The sequence below is a fragment of the Phocoena phocoena genome, chromosome 15 (genome assembly GCF_963924675.1).
Source record: "Phocoena phocoena chromosome 15, mPhoPho1.1, whole genome shotgun sequence".
Taxonomy (NCBI): domain Eukaryota; kingdom Metazoa; phylum Chordata; class Mammalia; order Artiodactyla; family Phocoenidae; genus Phocoena; species Phocoena phocoena.
Genome location: NC_089233.1, coordinates 55,968,502 through 55,990,285, shown reverse-complemented (window position 1 = coordinate 55,990,285; position 21,784 = coordinate 55,968,502). Strand labels below are relative to the sequence as shown.

The following is a 21,784-nucleotide window of genomic DNA, read 5'->3' as shown; positions in this document are numbered from 1 at the left end:
CTATGCCCAGGGAAGGCTGCCTTCCCGGGCCGCGCCGCAGTCTCTGCCACCCTATACCCTACCCGCAACTCTCGAGTAGCCCCACATTCTTGCGCTTCAGTTTCCCCGCTCCTCGTCTTCAGGCCTTACCCCGGCAAGAGGTCTGGCCACAAGGGACATTTTGCAACACGTGAAACTTTTTAAAATGTCGAGCTTTATTAAGTATAATTTACATATGATAAAGTACAAATGGATTAGTTTTGACAGATACATATAGTCTTGGAGCCATCATCACAACGTAGATAAAATATTTTCATCACTCCAGAAATTTCCATCAGGCCCCTTTGCAGCCAATATCCTTCCCCAACCCCAGGCACAGAAAGGTAATGAATAGTTACCTACTGGATACAGTGAGTTCTACCGTCACTGCAAGTACGAAAGAAATCTGTCATTTAATCCACCAAACACAAAATACACCGGAAAAAGAGGACTACAATAAAGGAATTCTCAATATGCAGCACGCCAACTTGTGACCGTGTAGCACAATTACTGCTGGGCCTTTTTCACTTTCTTGGTTGAATCCAACATCCATGGAATTAAGCCACCTTCATCCTTTAAGGGAATAAGTCCCCACAAAAGGCTACTTATGCTAGAGAAATTATTTTTGCACAAACATACTCCTTGGGACCTATGAGATCTACTAAAACTTCCAAGACTCCTGTACAAGGCTCCCTAGGCTAATGAAACACTGGCCTGTAACAATGCTAGTCTTATAAAGCTGACAGAACTTTGGGTACATTAAGCTTCTGTAAAGTGTTAGTTTCTGCAAGCAAAAATGACAAAATACTATATATTTGTTCTACTCTCCCCTTTTCATTTCTTGAGCTGAAGTCAGAATACCAAGTTTGGCAAATAAATCCCCCTATACTTTGTCACCTGCTGTACCTGGAATACTTTTTATCACTGTATCTAATGTCATATCAACCTGCTCTAGACTGAAACAATAAGCTCATTTACATGAGCTGCTTGAATTGTGAATTCTCTAGGATACTTGCAACCATCGTGGTCCAAATGAAGGCACTGTCCTGTGATGTTTGAAATTCAAATGACTTTTATTTAAATTGAAAACAATACTTAAAACTGCATTTAGAGTCAAAACCCTTTTGTTTATAAAAATTATAAGGAGTATTCCTAGGTAAGGCAAAGTTATTACTCAGTTAACAAGACCAGATTTGACTTTGGACTTTACTTTTTGAACAAACTGTAGAGAATGGAGAAAAAAAGTTATTTACAGAAAACAATATCTACATATGTACTCAGAGGTACAAAGACAAAACAGACTTAAGTATGTGCTAGCATCTCAGAAGCAGTTCTCAAAGAGCTTAGTTTTATTTCCTTGAATTTTAAGAATGTCTAAGATCCTTCTTCATCCTCGATCTTGGGAGCCAAATAGTACTTTAAATGTCCCATATCAGCAATTTTATACTCTACGACTGAAAGAAAACAGGAATATAATTAATTACTGAGAAGTACCACATACACTACCTACAAAACAAGATTCAACAAGTTTATTATCTTACCAAGGGGTACATCTGCAGACATACTGAGTGTTACTGTAGGAGAGAGTGGAGTGGCTTTTGTAAAGAAGTTCAGGTACCTCAGTGCAAAAGTTAGCTGAACTGGTTCATTCATGTCTATGGTAACCTTAGGGAGAAAACAAAAGATTCATCATACTGAAAAACATCAAGAAAGCTGCAACCCATTCATTTCTAATATACATTGACAAATGACTTAGTTTCTTCGACAAATAAAATTGTAATAGAGGGAAAATGAAATTGAAGAGAGAACCAATGGACTAAAAGAAATTTAAGGAGTGTATCTCAATGAACTGTAATGTACGGACCTTATTAAAATCTTGATTCAAACAAACTGAAATAACCAAGGAAGTAGAAACACTGAAAAATTCCTTAATATAATTTTCTTAGATGTCATAAAATGTTTACACTACGAATAAATTAAAATATTTATGAGTGATTTTTTTCTTTTTTTAAAAATTTCTAGCTGCACGGCTTTAGGGATGTTAGTTCCCTGATGAGGGATCGAACCCACGCCCTTGTCAGTGAAAGTGCGGAGTCCTAACCACTGGACCGCCAGAGAATTCCCTATGGGTTAAGTAACATTTGAGAGAAGAACAAAAATCAAGATTGGCAGAAGAGTGAAATGTAATTTAGGAGAAAAGAATCAGCCCCTGGAGTTTTGTTACTAATATATATTTGTTACTAATATATGTATTTTTAAACTCTTTATTTAAAAGTTAATATAAGGATTACACAACAGCTAGATTTTACCCCCAACTAGATCCTACTGGGTTGCTCAATTATTTGGTAAAAACATAGTACCTCCAGAAAGCTAAAGCTAAAGCTAGGCTAAAGCCAAGCCTATCCTTAAGAGTATGTGTGGGTTTGATACACAAACCCATTGTTCTACAGTTTATAAAGGTTGCACTAAATTTGCATTCCCTTCTCACAAATTTAAGTTAGATGGCATCTATAAGATCACTTGCTGATTTCAGAAGTTTCAATTCTCACATATTAGTTACTTGGAAATGCAAATTCTGTCTGTTTTTCTTTAGAGCTTTCTTTAATTTTAGCAATTACCTTGCTAAAGACTGAAAGTTTGTGGCCCCCCCACCACCCCAATTCACGTTAAAACCAAATTCACAATATGGTGGTATCGGAGGTGGGGCCTTTGGGAGGTGCTTAGTGTTAGGAAGGCAGAGCCCTCATGAATGGGATTAATGCCCTTAAAAAAGAGACCCCAGAGAACTCCCTTGCCCCTTCCACCAGGTAAGAAGGCTGCTCTCTGTGAACCAAGAAGCAGGCCCTCGTCAGACACCAAACCTGCCAGCTTCCGAGTCTCCAAAACTGTGAATAATAAACTTTCGTTGTTTAGAAGCCACTCAGTCTATGGTATTTTGTTATAGAAGCCTTAGCAGACTAAGATATAACCTAATATTCTTCTTCAAGGTATTTTGTTTACTTAAAAACTACTTACAGCCTCCTCTTCTTTATCAACATTACTCGTTTGTGACAACTTAATATTTCCATTTCCAAGTTCTCCACTTGCAGAAAATTTCACTCCATCTTTTGCACAGGAAATTACAACAGCATCTCCAATATGACTGAGATCTCGGCATATACGTGCAAATTCACCAGAAGGCATCTTTACTACACAGCTGTACTCTTGTTCCTGTAAAACAAAGAATTTTTTTTTTTTTTTGTGGTATGCGGGCCTCTCACTGCTGTGGCCTCTCCCGCTGCGGAGCACAGGCTCCAGATGTGCAGGCTCAGCGGCTGTGGCTCACAGGCCCAGCCGCTCCGCGGCACGCAGGATCCTCCTGGACCGGGGCACGAACCCACATCCCCTGCATCGGCAGGCGGACTCTAAACCACTGCGCCACCAGGGAAGCCCCAAAACAAAGAAATTTAAATGTCATAGAAATAAAAGATTTGGCACCCTCACTTTCTGAAGATTCAGCATCTAAACAAGAACTCAGAATTCAAGATTTTCTGATTACTTTGAAATATCACTCATTGTGTAATTTCTTAACACTCTAACCACTCAAAAAATAAATGCAGATATAAAACAAGTATGCTGTAAGAATAACCACACTAAGAAAACAAATTGGGCTTCCCTGGTGGCGCAGTGGTTGAGAGTCCGCCTGCCGATGCAGGGGACACGGGTTCGTGCCCCGGTCTGGGAAGATCCCACATGCCGCGGAGCGGCTGGGCCCGTGAGCCATGGCCGCTGAGCCTGCGCGTCCGGAGCCTGTCCTCCGCAACGGGAGAGGCCACGACAGTGAGAGGCCCGCGTAACGCATAAAAAAAAAAAAAAAAAAAAAAAAAAAGAAAACAAATTAGAGCTTAAACTTTTAACAGTAAATGCACTATCCCGGGAACAAGAGCCTCCACCTAATCACCCTACAGTAGGGCTAAATCAAGAGGCCATTAGGGTATGGCATTCAGTGATGATGGCGCAAACAGGTCTGCTTTCCAAAACAAGAGAATATGATGTTAGGCATTTTAAACATCAGAACACCTCTTCTCACTTTTGATGTTGATAAACCTAACCATAATGAATTTCTGCTAAAATGGCTTTAAGATTGTCTCTCAATAAATATCAAGCACTCGGGTTTCCCTGGTGGCGCAGTGGTTAAGATCTGCCTGCCAATGCAGGGGACACAGGTTCAAGCCCTGGTCCGGGAAGATCCCACATGCCGTGGAGCAACTAAGCCCGTGTGCCACAACTACTGAGCCTGCACTCTAGAGCCCATGAGCCACAACTACTGACGCCTGCACACCTAGAGCCCATGCTCCACAAGAGAAGCCGCCTCAATGAGAAGCCTGCGCACCGCAATGAAGAGTAGCACCCCCCTCCCCAGCTAGAGAAAAGCCCACATGCAGCAATGAAGACCCAACACAGCCAAAAATAAATTAAAAAAATAAAGATCTACAGAAAACCAAAAAAAAAAGCACTCTAGGAATAATAATTAAAAAAAAAGATGCAGAGGTTAATGTAAATATTCACTCAGCAGAAATAAATTCAAACCAATGAGCCACTGTAGAACACCATAACTTAATAAAATGACAAATATGTCAGTGTTAAACACCCCACTCTGGAACATGCATGAGCAGATATACAGAAAAAGTTCTGTTAGGAAATAGGCTTTAAATTATTATATTAATATATCTTATGTAACTTTCAAGACTGTACAGTATGCTCAATCAGAAACTTGGATACTCACTGGAATTCCAAGTTGTTCAACATCTAAATCCATTAACTTCATTTCATAGTCTGAAACCTTTTCTTGATCTACCAAAAGAAACCAAATGTTGAAGAAGAACATATAAGTTTACAAATGTCAGGTATATTTTACAGCCATCACAAACATTATCTTAAATTTCTCTCAGCCTTGGGAAATACTGACACTACATTTTAATTTCTTCTAGCATAAGTCAGTAGAAGGGTGAGACTTACTTGGAGCTTCAAATACAAGTGCCAAGGTGTCCGCATTATCTTCAGCCCTTAGTGTAATGATGTCTTCATTGCCAGCACATTTCAGTATTTTGGACATGCTAGAACACAGAAGAACAAAGCGTTTAAAATCAACAAATTAAAACCAGGAGGTACCACTTTTAACCATTAGACCATCTGCCGAATTGGTGAGTTAGGATGTGTAAGCCGGTCCAGCCATTTGGAATGCAATCTGGTAGTATTTATACTTAAACTAAACAGCCCCCCCACCAAGAGCAATTTCACTTCTGGATATAAATAAAACAGCAGTATTTTATGAACTGCAAATCCCTTTGGTGGGTGAAGTTAATTATTGGGACAACGATCTTTAAAAACGATTTAATAAACCAGTTAAAACACACTGCATGTAGTAGGGGTAAATATTTCTCACAAGCCTTAAGATTTAAACATGTGTATGTACTAGACAGGTAGTGGTCAAAAGTTGAAAGCACTGCCCTGGGATATACTTTCCTCAAACCGGGATCTTGGGGTGCTCAGCGCAACTCTGTAGTAAAAGAAATACTCTTGTCTCTTGTCGCTCGTTAGGGCGAATGAACTAGGACACATTATAAAGCAGTTAAAGTCAATCAGGACCAAGGTTTCTCATCCGAGGCCGCCTGCCCTTAATGACCAAAGATCTCTGCAACAGTCTTTTCCTGGCACCGCAAAGAAGTCCGTCATTTTCCCGCCACCACCCGCTTTGTGACTTTGGCGCGGAAAGAGCCGGTTCGCGCTGCAGCTAGCGCGGGCTTTCCGAACCGCGCGTTCCGCTGGGTCCCGCCCCACTAGTGCCGCAAGCCAATGAGAAGGCGCAGATGGCCCACTCCAGCCAATGAGGGCCCGGCCCGGAGGCGCTCCCGCCAAGAGCCAGAGGAGGTGGATCAGGGCCCGGCTATCCGCTGCTTAGGGGCTCACCTGGTGAGGTTCACGCCCATGGCCAAGTTGCGGTCGCAGCGGTACGTGTCGAAGCCCTCGGAGCGCAGGGTGAGCTGCACCAAAGAGACATGGGACGAGTCCATGCTCTGCAGGTTCACGCCGCTCGAGCTGATGTCCCAGCAGGCCTCGTTGATGAGGTCCTTAAGCGCCTCAAGCACCTTCTTCAAGATGGAGCCCTGGACCAGGCGCGCCTCGAACATGGTGGCGGAGTCGCAACGACACGGCTGCTGGCGGAAGGAAGGAGGAAGGTATAGCCGGCTTAGGCTTCAGAAGATGAGAGCGAACGACGGAACTAACGAACGGTTGAGACGGAGGAAGCCCACAACGAGCCCGCCGCGCCTGCAGCAGTTTAATACTGCCGCGTCTGCGAGCGCGCGCTACGACCCCGCGCCCCTCGCGGAGACGTCACCACGCTGCCCCGCCTGCTGCCTGGGCGGAGAGACTGCAGAGCCAATCGTGTACCCGCTCCGCACGAAGTCCGCCCCACCCCTAACATCTATTGGAGGGTGCGGACTGGGGACGGGGCGTGAGCGCTGCGCCTTCTGAGGGCCGGCTGATAGGCGACCGGCGGGAATCCCCGCCTTTTTGTCACGTTCCGGAACCGGACGTTAGAAAAGTCCGGCCGAGTGTGAAGGTCAGGCCTATAGTGGGGGTGGGGGTGGGGTCGTTGAACTGCGTCTTCTTGGTGCTTCATCTTCCTTTTGAGGGGTAGGGAATTTCCGGCCTCGAAAGTGAAACGCAAATCCAGCCTGCTAGGAGAAAGAGCCGCCTTGTTGCCTAAAGAGTTGTCTTGACCACCAGCTCTTAAACCTCCTCCGCCACATACACACCAAACTCGTATCATTTACCGTAGGCAACTTTCTAAGCTTTTTTATTTTCTCTACAAATATACTTTTTTTAAAAAAACAAATGAATTTATACCGTAGACCCTTCTGCAAAGTACTTAATAAAGCATGTGTAATTTTATGCCAGGTACATGTTTTCTATATCAGCACCTCTTAAAAAGATGGCATAATATCCTACGTATGTAACCAACTTAAAAAGTGCTTGTAATTTGGGCAACTCCTTGAATTATTGCTGGATCGAAGAGCATACACATTAAAATTTTGATTGATGTTACTAAATTGACTTCTAAAAGATTGCAATTTACATTTCAGCCAAAACTACGAGCATGCTCATTTCGCCTAATTTTTCTTTCTATAGATATTAGCAATCTCGTTTTTAAATCTGTGCTCATGTGGAAATTTCAGTTTGTGTATTAAAAGATTGGTGCAAGTTGGATATCGTTCATATAGTTCTTGACCACTGTCTTATTGATTAAAAGGAGCACTTCATATATTAATAATCTTATTATTATAAATATCCCTCCTTTGTTTCTTTTTTGCTTTGTTTACAGCATTTCTCTTTAGTTGCTTCTAATATTTTACCTTGGTCTGTAGAATTCTTTAGTTTTTCTACCGTGTATCTTGGTGTGGATTTAGTTTTATTTTTCCTGTTAAGAAAATTTTGTATTCCTCACTCAGAAGATTCATGTATTTCATCAAGTCTAGAATATTGTCAACCATTATGGCTTCAAAAATTGCCTTTCTCTACTCTATTCTCTCCCTCTAGCACTTTTTTTTTTTTAATTTTTTTTTTTTTTGCAGTACGCGGGCTTCTCACCGTTGTGGCCTCTCCCTTTGCAAAACACAGGCTCTGGGCGCGCAGGCCCAGCAGCCATGGCTCACGGGCCGAGCCGCTCCGCAGCATGTGCGATCTTCGCGGACCGGGGCACGAACCCATGTCCCCTGCATCGGCAGGCGGACTCTCAACCAGTGCGCCACCAGGGAAGCCCCTCCCTCTACCACTTTTATTAGGTGTATATATGCACTGAATTTAAGGTACCTTCAATTGTAAGATGCCCCATATTATGTAGCACAAGAAAATAAAATGTCAAACTATCATATGATTTATCATTTAGAATGTCTATTTTGTAATTATCAAAAGAACTTTTAGACTTTTAAAAACATTTGTATCATATATCACTCATGTGCATAATATGTACACACTATATATATTGGTTAAAGCACTTGTAATATATCTTCACATTCAGTTTCTCACTCAGTTACTGATACTGCTGTTTTTCCATATATCATACTCTGTCGTCAAGGGTGTGGATGATGCAGCATTCTTAAGAGTGCTCCTCTATTGTCTCTGGAATTTCTTCCAAGTCTCTGCCACCCATTCGTAAATTTTGATACTAGCACTTCCTTTATGTATAATCAACTATCCTTTTGCATACATCTTTATATCAAAACACAACGGTTTCATCTATTTGTAGGTATTTTCCTTTCCAGGTCCTTTTATTTATATATTTTTTAAAATATTTATTTATTCATTTATTTATGGCTGCGTTGGGTCTTCGTTGCCGCTCACGGGCTTTCTCTAGTTGTGGTGAGCTGGGCTACTCTTCATTGCGGTGCTCAGGCTTCTCATTGCAGTGGCTTCTCTTGTTGCAGAGCATGGGCTCTAGGCATGCGGGCTTCAGTAGTTGTGACGCACAGGCTCAGTAGTTGTGGCACACGGGCTTAGCTGCTCTGCAGCATGTGGGATCATCCCAGACCAGGGGTCGAACCCATGTCCCCTGCATTGGCAGGCAGATTCTTAACCACTGCACCACCAGGGAAGTCCCTCCAGGTCCTTTTAGTGTCTCAGTTCCTTTGCAAAATGTGGAATGTATTCATTCCTCCAGTGAGAAACATTTGCTTCACTAATAACGAATGTATATTCTACTACTCTGTTTCTGTGCTTTCTGCCTACATAATAACATTTTGGTTTAATGCCAAATCGAAGTGTTGATTTGAAGGTATTTTAAATGGCAATTAAACTGCACCCATGACTTAAGAATGGCTATGACCTGTGGTCAGGGAAGGCCTTCTGTGGAGGTAGCAGATTACCAGAGAAACTAGCTGTTTGGAGAGTGGGAGAAAGTATTCTAGGCTGAAAGAATAACATGTTTAAAAAGGACAGCATGCTTAGAAAGTGTTCAGATAGTAGTTTGTTTTAAAATTCAAAGCTTTTTTTATAAGTATTTTCCCCCAGTTTTATTGAGATGTAATTGACATACAATAGGACTCAAAGATTGATGTGTCCGGAACACACTGAACAATGGGGAGAGTGGTGCAAGGTGAGGTTGCAAAGAGAGTCAGGGCTGAGATCTTATAGCCCTTTACAAGCCCTCTATAAGTGAAAAGGAAAGTTATCAAAAGGTCTTTGGCATGAGACAATTTCTGTTTTGTTTTTTTAAAAATTAATTAATTAATGGCTGTGTTGGGTCTTTGTTGCTGCTCACGGACTTTCTCTAGTTGCGGAGAGGGGGGCTACTCTTCATTGCCGTGCGTGGCCTTCTCATCACAGTGGCTTCTCTTGTTGCGGAGCACGGGCTCTAGGCAAGCAGGCTTCATTAGTTGTGGCATGCAGGCTCAGTAGTTGTGGCGCGCGGGCTTAGTTGCTCCGCGGCATGTGGGATCTTCCCCCGCCAGAGATCGAACCCGTGTCCCCTGCATTGGCAGGTGGATTCTTAACCACTGCGCCACCAGGGAAGTCCCCAATTTCTGTTTTAAGAGGATTACTCTAACAACTAGTAAAGGTGCTATTTCAATCAGTGAGAAAAAGAATTAATTAAATTATGACCAAACAATTCGTTAAACTTCTAGGAAAAAGTAAAGCTATAGACTCTTCCTAATAACTGTTTACTGAAATAATTTCCAGATAGATTAAATAATTAAAATTCAAATAAATATAAACCCAATAAGAAATGGAAAAATATTTTGGTAAATATTTAAGAGATCTTGCTGTGGGCTTCTAAACATAAAAGGAAAAAAAAACCCATAAAACATAAGAATGACTACATAAGTTTTAAAACTTCAGTGTGCCTAAAAACTTGCGTTGGTTAATATACTTTGTTCCCACAACAGAGAACCCAATTCAAACTGAATAAAAGGGCACTTTATGTATCTAAACAAAATCCAGAGGTCCCTGGCTTCTAGTGCCTAAGGTCCAGTCTTAGTAAATGTATGAAAAATGGTTAGCATATTAATAAGCAAAGAAACATAAATTAAAGGGAGATAAAATTTTAATCTACCAAATTAATAAAAATTGTGTTAACACCCATTTCTTAGGAAGGATATAAGGAAGTGAGTACTTTCATGACTTGAAGATGAAAGTATAAATTGGTATAAGTTTTCCAGTGGGAATTTGGAAATATGTATGAAAATCCTTGGAATTTTTTATTTAGTCTTTGACACAGAAATTCAATCTATAGGATTTTTTTTTCCCAAAGAAGTAATCAGAGTTACTTACCACGATGAGGCATGTTTAAGAATGTTTCTTATAGAATTATTAACAATTCCCCAGAAATTGGAAATAATTTTGAGGTCTAATAATATGGTCTTTGTTAGGTAAATTATGGTAAATCTGTAAGATGGAATACTATAAAGCCTTTCAAGTACCATTCTCGGGCTTCCCTGGTGGCACAGTGGTTGAGACTCCGCCTGCTGATGCAGGGGACACGGGTGTCCTGGTCCGGGAAGATCCCACATGCCGCAGAGCGGCTAGACCCGTGAGCGATGGGCGCTGAGCCTGCGCGTCCAGAGCCTGTGCTCCACAACGGGAGAGGCCAGAACAGTGAGAGGCCCGCGTACCGAAAAAAAAAAAAAAAAAAAAAAATTACCATTCTCAAAAGGCATTTGATGTTAAAACGTCGAGTTATGAAACAGTATAAACAATAGTATCCCAACTTTCTAAAATTATTATATCTGAGTGTAAGTGCACAGAAAATAGAATAAAAAGGCAATAATATGGATGTTAACAGTAATTATCTATGGCTGATGCTACCACAAATGATCTTAATATTTTTCGTTATGCTTTTCTGCATTTCCCACAATTTCTTCATCAAACATGTATTGTTGGTCTGAAAATGTTAATGCATGCTGGGAGAGAAAAATGCTGTGAACTATTTAATATAATTTCTGGCAAATTTCTTTACAAGGTGATATCACATATTAAACTGAGTCTCATTCCTGGCTGCACATTAGACTCATCTGGAGAGCTTAACAAAATGAAAGAAACAAGCCTATTTCCTCTAGGTTCCATCTCTAGAGATTCTTATTTAGTTGGTCTAGGATGGGCCATCCATTGGCATTTTTAGAAGCTCCCCAGGTAATTCTAATAAATAATTAGGACCGAAAAGTACTGTTTCAGCATGTGTGATCAATTGATGAATATTTATGCTTAAAGCCACCTGCACCTCCATATAGACTGTTGGTTTGAAAAAGTAAGACCTATGCTTTGTCAGAGAGAAGACTGAAATTATAGTTTAGATGGACTGTCTAATAATCTAATAGGTCTACAAGTTTGTGGGAATGCAGGATTTGTATTTTTGAAACTTTAAGATGTTATACAGTTCTGCCTAGCCCATTCTCAATTCCATTTTGCATGTCATCTCATTAAACTGAATAAGAAGTTTTAGCTTTCTGAGAACACTTGTCAAGATAAGATCTAGAAAGGCAATATGAAGGACAAGAAAAAGAGCAGATCAAGTCTGTTTTTGTTTATGGACAATTTTTTTTTAAATGTATTGTTTAAATAATTCATTTATTGACAGTTCTTCCCCTCTAAGAGAGGAAAAACACTATTCGGGGAGCTGAAGAATTTTCTTGTCACTTGTACCAATGCAGTTTTCAAATTATCAAGAAGGTGGGAAGTGTTTTTATTATAGAATGATAATAATTATAGCAATACCTGCCCACTTATGCTGAGCTTGCAGTCAGCCTACACACTCTGGGGGACTAAAAATCTCATGCTAGTTACCTATACTAATCCTATACATATACTAAGTATATGTATAGGAGTGCAATAGAAGGAGTGCAATGAAAAGAATCACCATATACAAGATATGTCACAAGCCTGGAAGAAATGACCCTAGAGGAAAGAGCTATTATGAAGTATTCTATTATTATGAGGTATTTCTATTGAAGGGCAAAATCAGGGGTAGAGGAGGAGGTGTAACGTAATGTAAAAGAACAAAATTCTTCTTTGGGCTGGAGGTGAGGGAAATTTTTTACTTTTAATTTCTTCCTACAGTTGAGGGAGAGGCTCTAAAGCTTGCCTAAATACCTGTTAACATGACTTCCAGAGGTCTGAATATCTGATCCCTGTTTACCACAGTACCAACTTCAGAATTGTACCTGGTCTGAGCTCCATTAGCTTGGGAGGGCTGAGTATGACAGATAAGAAGTTTGTTCGGGCCAAACTGTAGGGAGTTATCTACCCTAGTAATTATACTGTGCGTTCTGAAACTCTGATCTACGTGCACTGGTTCTCCAGTTAGGCTGTGTTTCAAAGCAAACAGCGGAGGTTCCAGGAGGACTGATGTGATGCTTACTTGGATGTGACCTTTCACAATTATGTTCCATAAAGGTGAGAATCTGGTTACTAACACTTCCACCTGTCTTAAAGGTGTTGACATCCTTCTAGATCCTTTAGATAATAAACCTTGCTTAATTTACCCAAGAAGTGTCTGGTCTTTATTTCAAGAAGTGATCACTGACATTAGTCAAAATGGTGGTCACACAGTCTCCAACAGATTAAAAGAGTTTTAAAATTACCATTAGCATGTTATTTACTTTTTAAAAATAAGTTATTTTTTACTTTTAAAAAATATTTATTTATTTATTTTGGCTGTGTTGCGGCACGTGGGGTCTTCATTGTGGCATGCAGGCTCATAGTTGCGGCGTGTGGACTTCTTAGTTGCGGCATACATGCGGGATCTAGTTCCCCACTAGGGATGGAACCCAGGTCCCCTGCATTGGGAGCTGGAGTCTTAACCACTGGACCACCAGGGAAGTCCCATGTTATTTACTTTTATAAATATGATTAAAACAAAAGACAAATAAAACAAAAGAGCACAACTTTCTCTAAATAAATTATGGCCTGAAGGGAGTGGTCTGTTTCTCTAAAAAAAACAAGTATTTGTGCGTTAATAGGGAACAAAGCATACCCTGAGTTCAGTGTTCCTCTATACCTATTTTACTGTCACTTTGAAGGAGTGTTATAGGCACTTGGGAATATACTTTTATAGAAATCAAGAAAATATAACACCCTTTTCAGAATTCTCACTACTTTCCCCAAACCTTACAGTTCAGGTCAAAATTGCTAACACAAAATTGCAACTCCTATGTGTGCAAATTTCTCTCCTTGTTAAATTACAATATGCTTAAGAGAAGGGGCCCTGTTTTATACTTGTTTTACATCACTTAAAGGCAGTGAACAGGAACTGTTGAAGGCAATGCTGAACAACACAGATATTAACAATGAATTTAGGAAGGCCAGGAGTATGTTAAAGAGTGCGTTGGTAACAGATCTGTGTTCATATTCTTAGTGGGCACTTTCTAGCCGTGAGACCTTGGTTAAATCATTTTCTTTCAGGAGAAACTTTAAATCTATTAAATAGGTACTTGGGATGCATCAGGTACATAGGAGATTGGGCTGTGAACAAAGCAGGCAGCATTCCTGTCCAAAAATATCCTTCAATAGTCCAGAAGAGAGAAAAGAAAGCTGAATAACTGTGGAAGACCCTAGCTGCAAAATGAAAATCATATCCACTTCCAAGCGTTGTACAGATTAAATGAGATGCATTAAAGAGAGTACATAGTTCAGTGCCCAGCACATAATTAACGCTCACCAAATAGAAGATAACTTGGCAAAGCAACGCAGACTTAAGTTTGGCTTTCACTTCCTTATCACGTAAGCTCCTCCTTTTACACAGGTGCGTTCCCCAGGCCTTTCCGCTCAGGGCCTAACAAGCGTCTACTTATCAGTGAGAGGGAAGAGCCCTGGCTATTAAAGACAAAAAGCCGAAGGCAGCAAGCACTAGGCCGGCTGGAGGCTCGGGGCTGCAGCCCATGGCCCCCAGCAACCTGTTATCGCTAGGACCACGGGCTCCAGTTCCCGAGCTCCCATCTAGTAGTCTCCCTCAGAAAAGCACGCCTTTTCCAGACCTCTCAGGCTGCTATCCAATGCACGCCTCTCCGATCCTCTCCGCTTGCCCCGCCCCCGCCCCGCCTCCCTGACGGATTCGCGCCATTGGTGTAGCTCCGTGGCTGTGATGGCAGCGGTGCGCGTGCGCGCTTGCTCGAGGCCCTCTAGAGAAAAGGAGTTGGTGGGGCTGGGCTGGAGGAGGCTGGTCGCGCTCTGCCCGGGTGAAAGGGCGGTGGCTGCACCGGGCGGGGCCAAGTTTCAGGGCTGGCGGCCGGGCTGTGTTGGCGCCAGGAGCCGCTGCGAAGCTGCGCGCTGCTTAGGCGACGGGGGGCTGGCCGAGCAGAGTCCGCGCGCGCCCGCGCTGAGCTGCCGGCCTCGGCGGCTGCGCCACTCGGCCGCAGCGACGAAGCGCTGGTGTTTCCAGCATGACGGAGCTAAGGCAAAGGATGGCCCGCGAGCCGGACGCACCGCCCGAGGACAAGGTAGCGGCAGCATCGGTTGGGCGCGGCCAGGGCAGCGGAGTCCCCCGGAGGTCCGTGCGGGGGCGCGCGCAGAGGGGTCGTCTTGCCATCTTCTGCGCGGCCGTCGGCGGCCCCGGGCCTGGTCTGCGGGAAGGGTCCTCGGGTGCTGGGCCCCGCGAAGCTCGCGGCAGGGTTCAGCAGGTCGGGGTCCCGGGGACATGGCTCTGGGGTCTAGTTGGGGGTGGTATCTCCGGGGCCCAGGAAGGAGAGCGCGGGGGTTGCGCACGTCCGCAGCCCTCGCAGGGCTGGTTGCGGGGTCCTACGCCAATCCATCTCCCCGAGGCCTTCCTGGGTGTGAAGACGTCGAGACCCCGGAAAGACTCCTCAGAGCGTGACTTCGCCTCTCTGAACTTATTTAAAATGTATTTGGGGGCTGGAGGTGTAACAAGACAAGGCCATGTGATTTGCCTGTTAGGAGATTTAAACTCCTTCTCGAAAGTTAAATCTGTTGGCTTTAAGCAGAGAAGTCTCTTAATTCATGTAGTCAGCAGGTGTTGGAAGGTATATTCCCCAAAGATGGGCTTGTTTCCTGCTTCAGATGTGGGCGTTGATAGGGTAGAGGAGGAGGGTAGAACAGAGGCCATCTTGGCAGGGACGTAGCTGGTTGGGGTTGAGATACGAGGGCAGCGGACTTAATTGGTTGAAGTGAAAGGTAAGGGAGTTGAGGAAGGTGAGGAGTCATTATGTTACTGTGGACGTTGAATGACAGCATAAATTTAGTGGTAGTATTTCGAGCCTGGAGTTAGTGGTCAGGAGCAGTGTTATTTGGTAAATTGATCTGACAGTGATGTGTAGACTGGACTGAGGGAGCATGGACCAGAATGAAACAGATTGGCTGACTCGCGGGTTGCCAACAGGTGACCTGCAGTTGTTTTTTTTGGTCCCTGTGTTGCTTTAAAAACCAGAATATTTCTCCCAGCAGTCTGAATTTATTGCCTATTTTGGATCATTGGAAGATCTGCCATCACATTCCCATCTGATTAACGTTTGGCTGGAACTGAGGAACAGCTGTTCCCACCAATCCCTGTTGCTCTACACCAGGTCCACAGCACGCATTTATGTAGCTTTCCGTTTTTGGTAACTGGAGGAAAGGAACATTAGGGAGATATCAGGAAGGAGGAAGGCACAAGATTAGGTGTCAGGGTGTCAACAGCAGTTATACTGGAAGGAATATTTTGGGTGAAAGATAATGGGATTTTAAACAACTTTTTTGGTTATGACAGTGGATCACCCAAGGAGAATTCTCCATACTGATTTTTACAATATGTTTTGGAGAAAATTTAGGGCTTGGGTGCAAGTTTAGGAGTCGCTTACAGAGACAAGGTACTTTGAAGTTTCTAATCTTCCCATTAAATACCCTAGCTGGGCCTGGAAGAGTTCTGTTGCCACACTGCATATGCCTGTTGGGGGAGTTTACAGGTATTTGGAGGCTGTGTAGCCCTGTTTAAGGGTGAGAGATCAGACTTGATGTTAATGGGACTTTGTGGTTTTAGAAGGTGTGAGAAGAGGTAGAAAAAAAGAAGGCATGATACCTAATGGACTGTACTTTTGAAAAGCTATTTGTAATAATTAGACTTAGTGGTAAAAACAAGCAAAGCCACATACCCAAAAACCATGAGATTAAGAGGTGAAACAGTTTTTACCCTCCCCACCTAACTACTTGGATCCATCTCCCAGACAAAAGTGCCAGTAGATTCTTTTTTTTTTTTACTTCTTTATTAGAGTATAATTGCTTTACAATGGTGTGTTAGTTTCTGCTTTATAACAAAGTGAATCAGTTATACATATACATATGTTCCCATATCTCTTCCCTCTTGCGTCTCCCTCCCTCCCACCCTCCCTATCCCACCCCTCCAGGCGGTCACAAAGCACCAGGCTGATCTCCCTGTGCTACGAGGCTGCTTCCCACTAGCTATCTACCTTACATTTGGTAGTGTATATATGTCCATGCCTCTCTTTCGCTTTGTCACAGCTTACCCTTCTCCCTCCCCATATCCTCAAGTCCATTCTCTAGTAGGTCTGTGTCTTTATTCCTGTCTTACCCCTAGGTTCTTCATGACATTTTTTTCCCTTAAATTCTATATATATGTGTTAGCATACGGTATTTGTCTTTCACTTTCTGACTTACTTCACTCTGCATGACAGACTCTAGGTCTATCCACCTCATTACAAATAGCTCAATTTCGTTTCTTTCTATGGCTGAGTAATATTCCATTGTATATATGTGCCACATCTTCTTTCTCCGTTCATCTGATGATGGGCACGTAGGTTGTTTCCATCTCTGGGCTACTGTAAATAGAGCTGCAATGAACATTTTGGTACGTGACTCTTTTTGAATTATGGTTTTCTCAGGGTATATGCTCAGTAGTGGGATTGCTGGGTCGTATGGTAGTTCTATTTGTAGGTTTTTAAGGAACCTCCATACTGTTCTCCATAGTGGCTGTACCAATTCACATTCCCACCAGCAGTGCAAGAGTGTTCCCTTTTCTCCACACCCTCTCCAGCAGTTATTGTTTCTAGATTTTTTGATGATGGCCATTCTGACTGCTGTGAGATAATATCTCATTGTAGTTTTGATTTGCATTTCTCTAATGAATAATGATGTTGAGCATTCTTTCATGTGTTTGTTGGCAGTCTGTATATCTTTGGAGAAATGTCTATTTAGGTCTTCTGCCCATTTTTGGATTGGGTTGTTTGTTTTTTTGTTATTGAGCTGCATGAGCTGCTTATAAATTTAGGAGATTAATCCTTTGTCAGTTGCTTCGCTTGCAAATATTTTCTCCCATTCTGAGGGTTGTCTTTTGGTCTTGTTTATGCTTTCCTTTGCTGTGCAAAAGCTTTGAAGTTTCATTAGGTCCCATTTGTTTATTTTTATTTCCATTTCTCTAGGAGGTGGGTCAAAAAGGATCTTGCTGTGATTTATGTCATAGAGTGTCCTGCCTATGTTTTCCTCTGAGAGTTTGATAGTTTCTGGCCTTACATTTAGGCCTTTAATCCATTTTGAGCTTATTTTTGTGTATGGTGTTAGGGAGTGATATAATCTCATACTTTTACATGTACCTATCCAGTTTTCCCAGCACCACTTTTTGAAGAGGCTGTCCTCTCTCCACTGTACGTTCCTACCTCCTTTATAAAAGATAAGGTGACCATATGTGTGTGGGTTTATCTCTGGACTTTCTATCCTGTTCCATTGATCTATCTTTCTGTTTTTGTGCCAGTACCATACTGTCTTGATTACTGTAGCTTTGCAGTATAGTCTGAAGTCAGGGAGCCCGATTCCTCCAGATCCGCTTTTCGTTCTCAAGATTGCTTTGGTTTTTCGGGGTCTTTTATGTTTCCATACAAATTGTGAAATTTTTGGTTCTAGTTCTGTGAAAAATGCCAGTGGTAGTTTGATAGGGATTGCATTGAATCTGTAGATTGCTTTGGGTAGTAGAGTCATTTTCACAATGTTGATTCTTCCAATCCAAGAACATGGTATATCTCTCCATCTATTTGTATCATCTTTAATTTCTTTCATCAGTGTCTTATAATTTTCTGCATACAGGTCTTTTGTCTCCTTAGGTAGGTTTATTCCTAGATATTTTATTCTTTTTGTTGCAATGGTAAATGGGAGTGTTTTCTTGATTTCACTTACAGATTTTTCATCATTAGTGTATAGGAATGCCAGAGATTTCTGTGCATTAATTTTGTATCTTGCTACTTTACCAAATTCATTGATTAGCTCTGAGTTTTCTGGTAGCATCTTTAGGATACTCTACGTGTAGTATCATGTCATCTGTAAACAGTGACAGCTTTACTTCTTCTTTTCTGATTTGGATTTCTTTTATTTCCTTTTCTTCCGTGATTGCTGTGGCTAAAACTTCCAAAACTATGTTGAACAAGAGTGGTGAGAGTGGGCAACCTTGTCTTGTTCCTGATCTTAGTGGAAATGCTTTCAGTTTTTCACCATTGAGGATGATGTTGGCTGTGGGTTTGTCATATATGGCCTTTATTATGTTGAGGAAAGTTCCCTCTATGCCTACTTTCTGGAGGGTTTTTATCAGAAATGGGTGTTGAATTTTGTCAAAAGCTTTCTCTGCGTCTGTTGAGGTGATCATATGGTTTTTCTTCTTCAATTTGTTAATATGGTTTATCACATTAATTGTTTTACATATATTGAAGAATCCTTGCATTCCTGGAATAAACCCCACTTGATCATGGTGTATGATCCTTTTAATGTGCTGTTGGATTCTGTTTGCTAGTATTTTGTTGAGGATTTTTGCATCTCTGTTCATCAGTGATATAGGCCTGTAGTTTTCTTTCTTTGTGACATCTTTGTCTGGTTTTGATATCAAGGTGATGGTGGCCTCGTAGAATGAGTTTGGGAGTGTTCCTCCCTCTGCTATATTTTGGAAGAGTTTGAGAAGGATAGGTGTTAGCTCTTCTCTAAATGTTTGATAGAATTTGCCTGTGTAGCCATCTGGTCTTGGGCGGTTGATTCTTAAGTACTTTCCCATCCGTTGTTGTAGGTAGGGAGGATATGAGGAACTTTCCAGCTAAAGTTACCTTAATTTTTTACAACTGCACTTAAACTGCTTCTATGATGACAGAATGCCTGGGGCTTAGAGGTTCACTAAGTGTTTGTTGCTCCAGAAACACAGCACCTACTTGCCTTCTGTTAAAAGCCTAATGTAGTCCATTAGCCCAGAGCAGGACAGTTCCTCCATTGCTCAATATTTCTGATTATCATGCATGGGATTTCAAACTTCCATAATTCTGGCTTTGCTGATATTCTTAGGTTAAAATTTAAGAAAATTAGAAATAATAAAACAAGGATATCTTTTTAGGGAAATAAATGGTGAAATGGGAACTTTCTTATTTTATAGTAGAAGAATTCAGAAAACAGTATTAGGTCAATTCATTAAAAGAACTGGAACAAATTTGAAAGATTTAAAAAAATGTTTCAGTTGCTTAACTGTTGTGGCAAAGTGTCTTATAAATAAGCAGACAAAATAATCTGGGGAATGTGTTTATTATAAAAGTCAGAGGTATTTTGTTACATTTAGCATCCTAGAATGGAATTGTCAAAGCCAGTTGCTAATAAAGGAAACGTTTTCCTCTGGGAACCGTGCTTATAATTTTAAATTCCAAAAGCACAGTATTGTTGCCAAACTTGGAATTTAAGCTTTGGAAGTGGTCTTCCTCCCACCGATCCATGTTTTTCCAGTGGTGCTTAGGAAAGACAAGAATGAAATGTGGGCCAAAAGATTGCCATCATAAAATTTATGATTGGGTTGGCATTTCAGGAGACTTTGAATGCATCTAGGAAACTTTTGAAATGACTCTCCTAACTAATTTCACAGTGCAAATAATCACCCTTTAAACTGTTTGAAAAAAATGTGCATCACTATTTCTGATTTGTGCACTCTGCTGTCTTTCCTGGGATCCACACAGGTGAAGTGTATTGAATTCGTTAGTTTTGCAGAGAGCTTGCTGAGTAATTCTGCTGCACACAGCTTCTTAACCTGCTCCCTGTGCTGTGACAGCCTCCCCAGCCTTCCTGACTGGTGCTGGAGGCTGCTGGGGGTGACAGAGCACAGCCTTTCACTTACAGACTGCCTCTGGTTTGGAAAAGAGACGCTTGACTGTTAATTTTGCCAGGCTCTTCTTGGAAGAATACTGATTTGTTCCTGGGGTTGGGCTGAGTTCCTGCCTTCCAGGCCTTGCCACGCAGTGGTTGCTTGGTTGGGGCAGTGATGTGGTGCCAACCAGGGCAGACCTGGTCCCCATTAGGCAGCTTGCCCTGCCAGTCCATGATCTTTGTTCTTGTGCTGTTTGCCTCCTCAGTGGGGATGGCATAGGGCCCACTCAGTTGAGTGACCTTTTAAAGAAAGTTAAACTTTATGTTATCTTGACTAGACAGTGCATGCGTGGTTCAGAATTTGAAAGGTGCAGAGCGTACACTGTGAACGCCTCCTTGCTGCCTCCCTGGTTCTCCTCCCCAGCAGCAGCACACCCCTGCCAGGGTGCTCACGAGCACCTGCTGCTGGTGCGAAAGGACCTGAACTGTCCTTTGGATTTGTTGCCCTTTGGCAGCAGCTCTTTTATATTAGAGTCACCACAGGGCCAGCCTGGGGCTTCTCTGTGAAGACTTTGCTGCGTTTTTGAAAGAGCTCTTGAGACCTGGGATTTACTGGCAACATTCTCTGTCCTTGGGTGAGATTTTGAGAGGATATCTGTCACTGACCTGGATCCCTCAGTGGATGACTCTCAGAGCCTTGTCCGCACAGTCTGTGTCCTGCTAGTCCTGTGGTTTCGGTGATCTGCAGGAAATTCCTAGGTATACGTTCCTCAGTCAACGCAAACTTAGTTTGTCTGAAATTTGACTTTTCTCGTTTTAGACGTTGACCTTCCTCCTCCCGTCTGCTCTGCTCCAGCTTGAAATCGGTTAGTCCCTGTGTCTTTGCTCCCTCATCCAGTCCAGGTCACAGGTTCTCATCAGATAACACCTGGATTCCTTATCTGTTGCTTTGGTGTATTTCAGATAGTTCAGGACTTGATGCCTGAACTGTTATAAATCCTTCTAATTGAGCTCCCTCCCTTCAGGGTTTGTTCTCAGCCCCTTCTAGTCCACCTGACCTTTCTTTGTACAATTCTGAAACTTCCCTATGAGTTACAGAAGGGAAAAAATTTTTAGCCCCTGTTTCAGATCTCTTAAATTTGGTCCTTCATGGCCTTGTTTCTTAACCAGCCCCTTTTCCTGCTTGGAGCCTCTGTGACATGGATCTTGGCTCTTGCTATTTCCAACCGTAGGAAATGTGTTCATTTTCTGTCACCCCTCTTTCCACCTCTACCTATTTAAGTCCTATTTTCTCAAAGTCCATTTTAGATCTTCCGCATTTCAATACTTCATCAGGCATGTATGTATTGTAGAAATCATAGGAATGTGTGCAAATGAGAATGAAATCCACCTACAATCCCATCATTCAGAGAAACAACCATTGTTCAAATGCATATCCCTCCTGTGCAGATTGCTACGTGGCTGTAATGCTACCATGCGTGGTCTGATAGCTTGCCTTTTTTTTATTAATTGAAATATAGTTGATTTACAATGTTCTGTTAGTTTCAGGTATACAGCAAAGTGATTCATAAATCTATACTGTTTTTTTTAAATTAATTTATTTTTATTATTTGGTTGCGTTGGGTCTTTGTTGCTGTATGTGGGCTTTCTCTAGTTGTGATGAGCGGGGGCTATTCTTTGTTGCGGTGCGTGG

General features: G+C 42.0%; 2 protein-coding genes across 2 annotated transcripts in view; one reads left to right on the top strand and one right to left on the bottom strand.

Moving 5' to 3' along the window:
• Window positions 1-1,043: 1,043 nt before the first annotated feature.
• On the bottom strand, window positions 1,044-20,484 carry PCNA (proliferating cell nuclear antigen). The gene is made up of 8 exons (XM_065893575.1): window positions 20,473-20,484; window positions 6,398-6,401; window positions 5,968-6,280; window positions 5,017-5,114; window positions 4,784-4,851; window positions 3,034-3,228; window positions 1,560-1,683; window positions 1,044-1,472 (listed from the first exon to the last, which is right to left on the bottom strand). Exons 3-8 carry the CDS (start codon window positions 6,186-6,188, stop codon window positions 1,393-1,395), a joined length of 786 nt encoding a protein of 261 aa, XP_065749647.1. The 5' UTR covers window positions 6,189-6,280; window positions 6,398-6,401; window positions 20,473-20,484; the 3' UTR covers window positions 1,044-1,392.
• Window positions 14,163-21,784, top strand: part of CDS2 (CDP-diacylglycerol synthase 2) — a 63,325-nt gene continuing 55,703 nt past the window's right edge. The window contains exon 1 of the mRNA XM_065893574.1: window positions 14,163-14,489. Within this exon, the coding sequence (XP_065749646.1) occupies window positions 14,433-14,489 (57 nt within the window). The 5' untranslated portion in view covers window positions 14,163-14,432. The remainder of the gene's footprint in view (window positions 14,490-21,784) is intronic.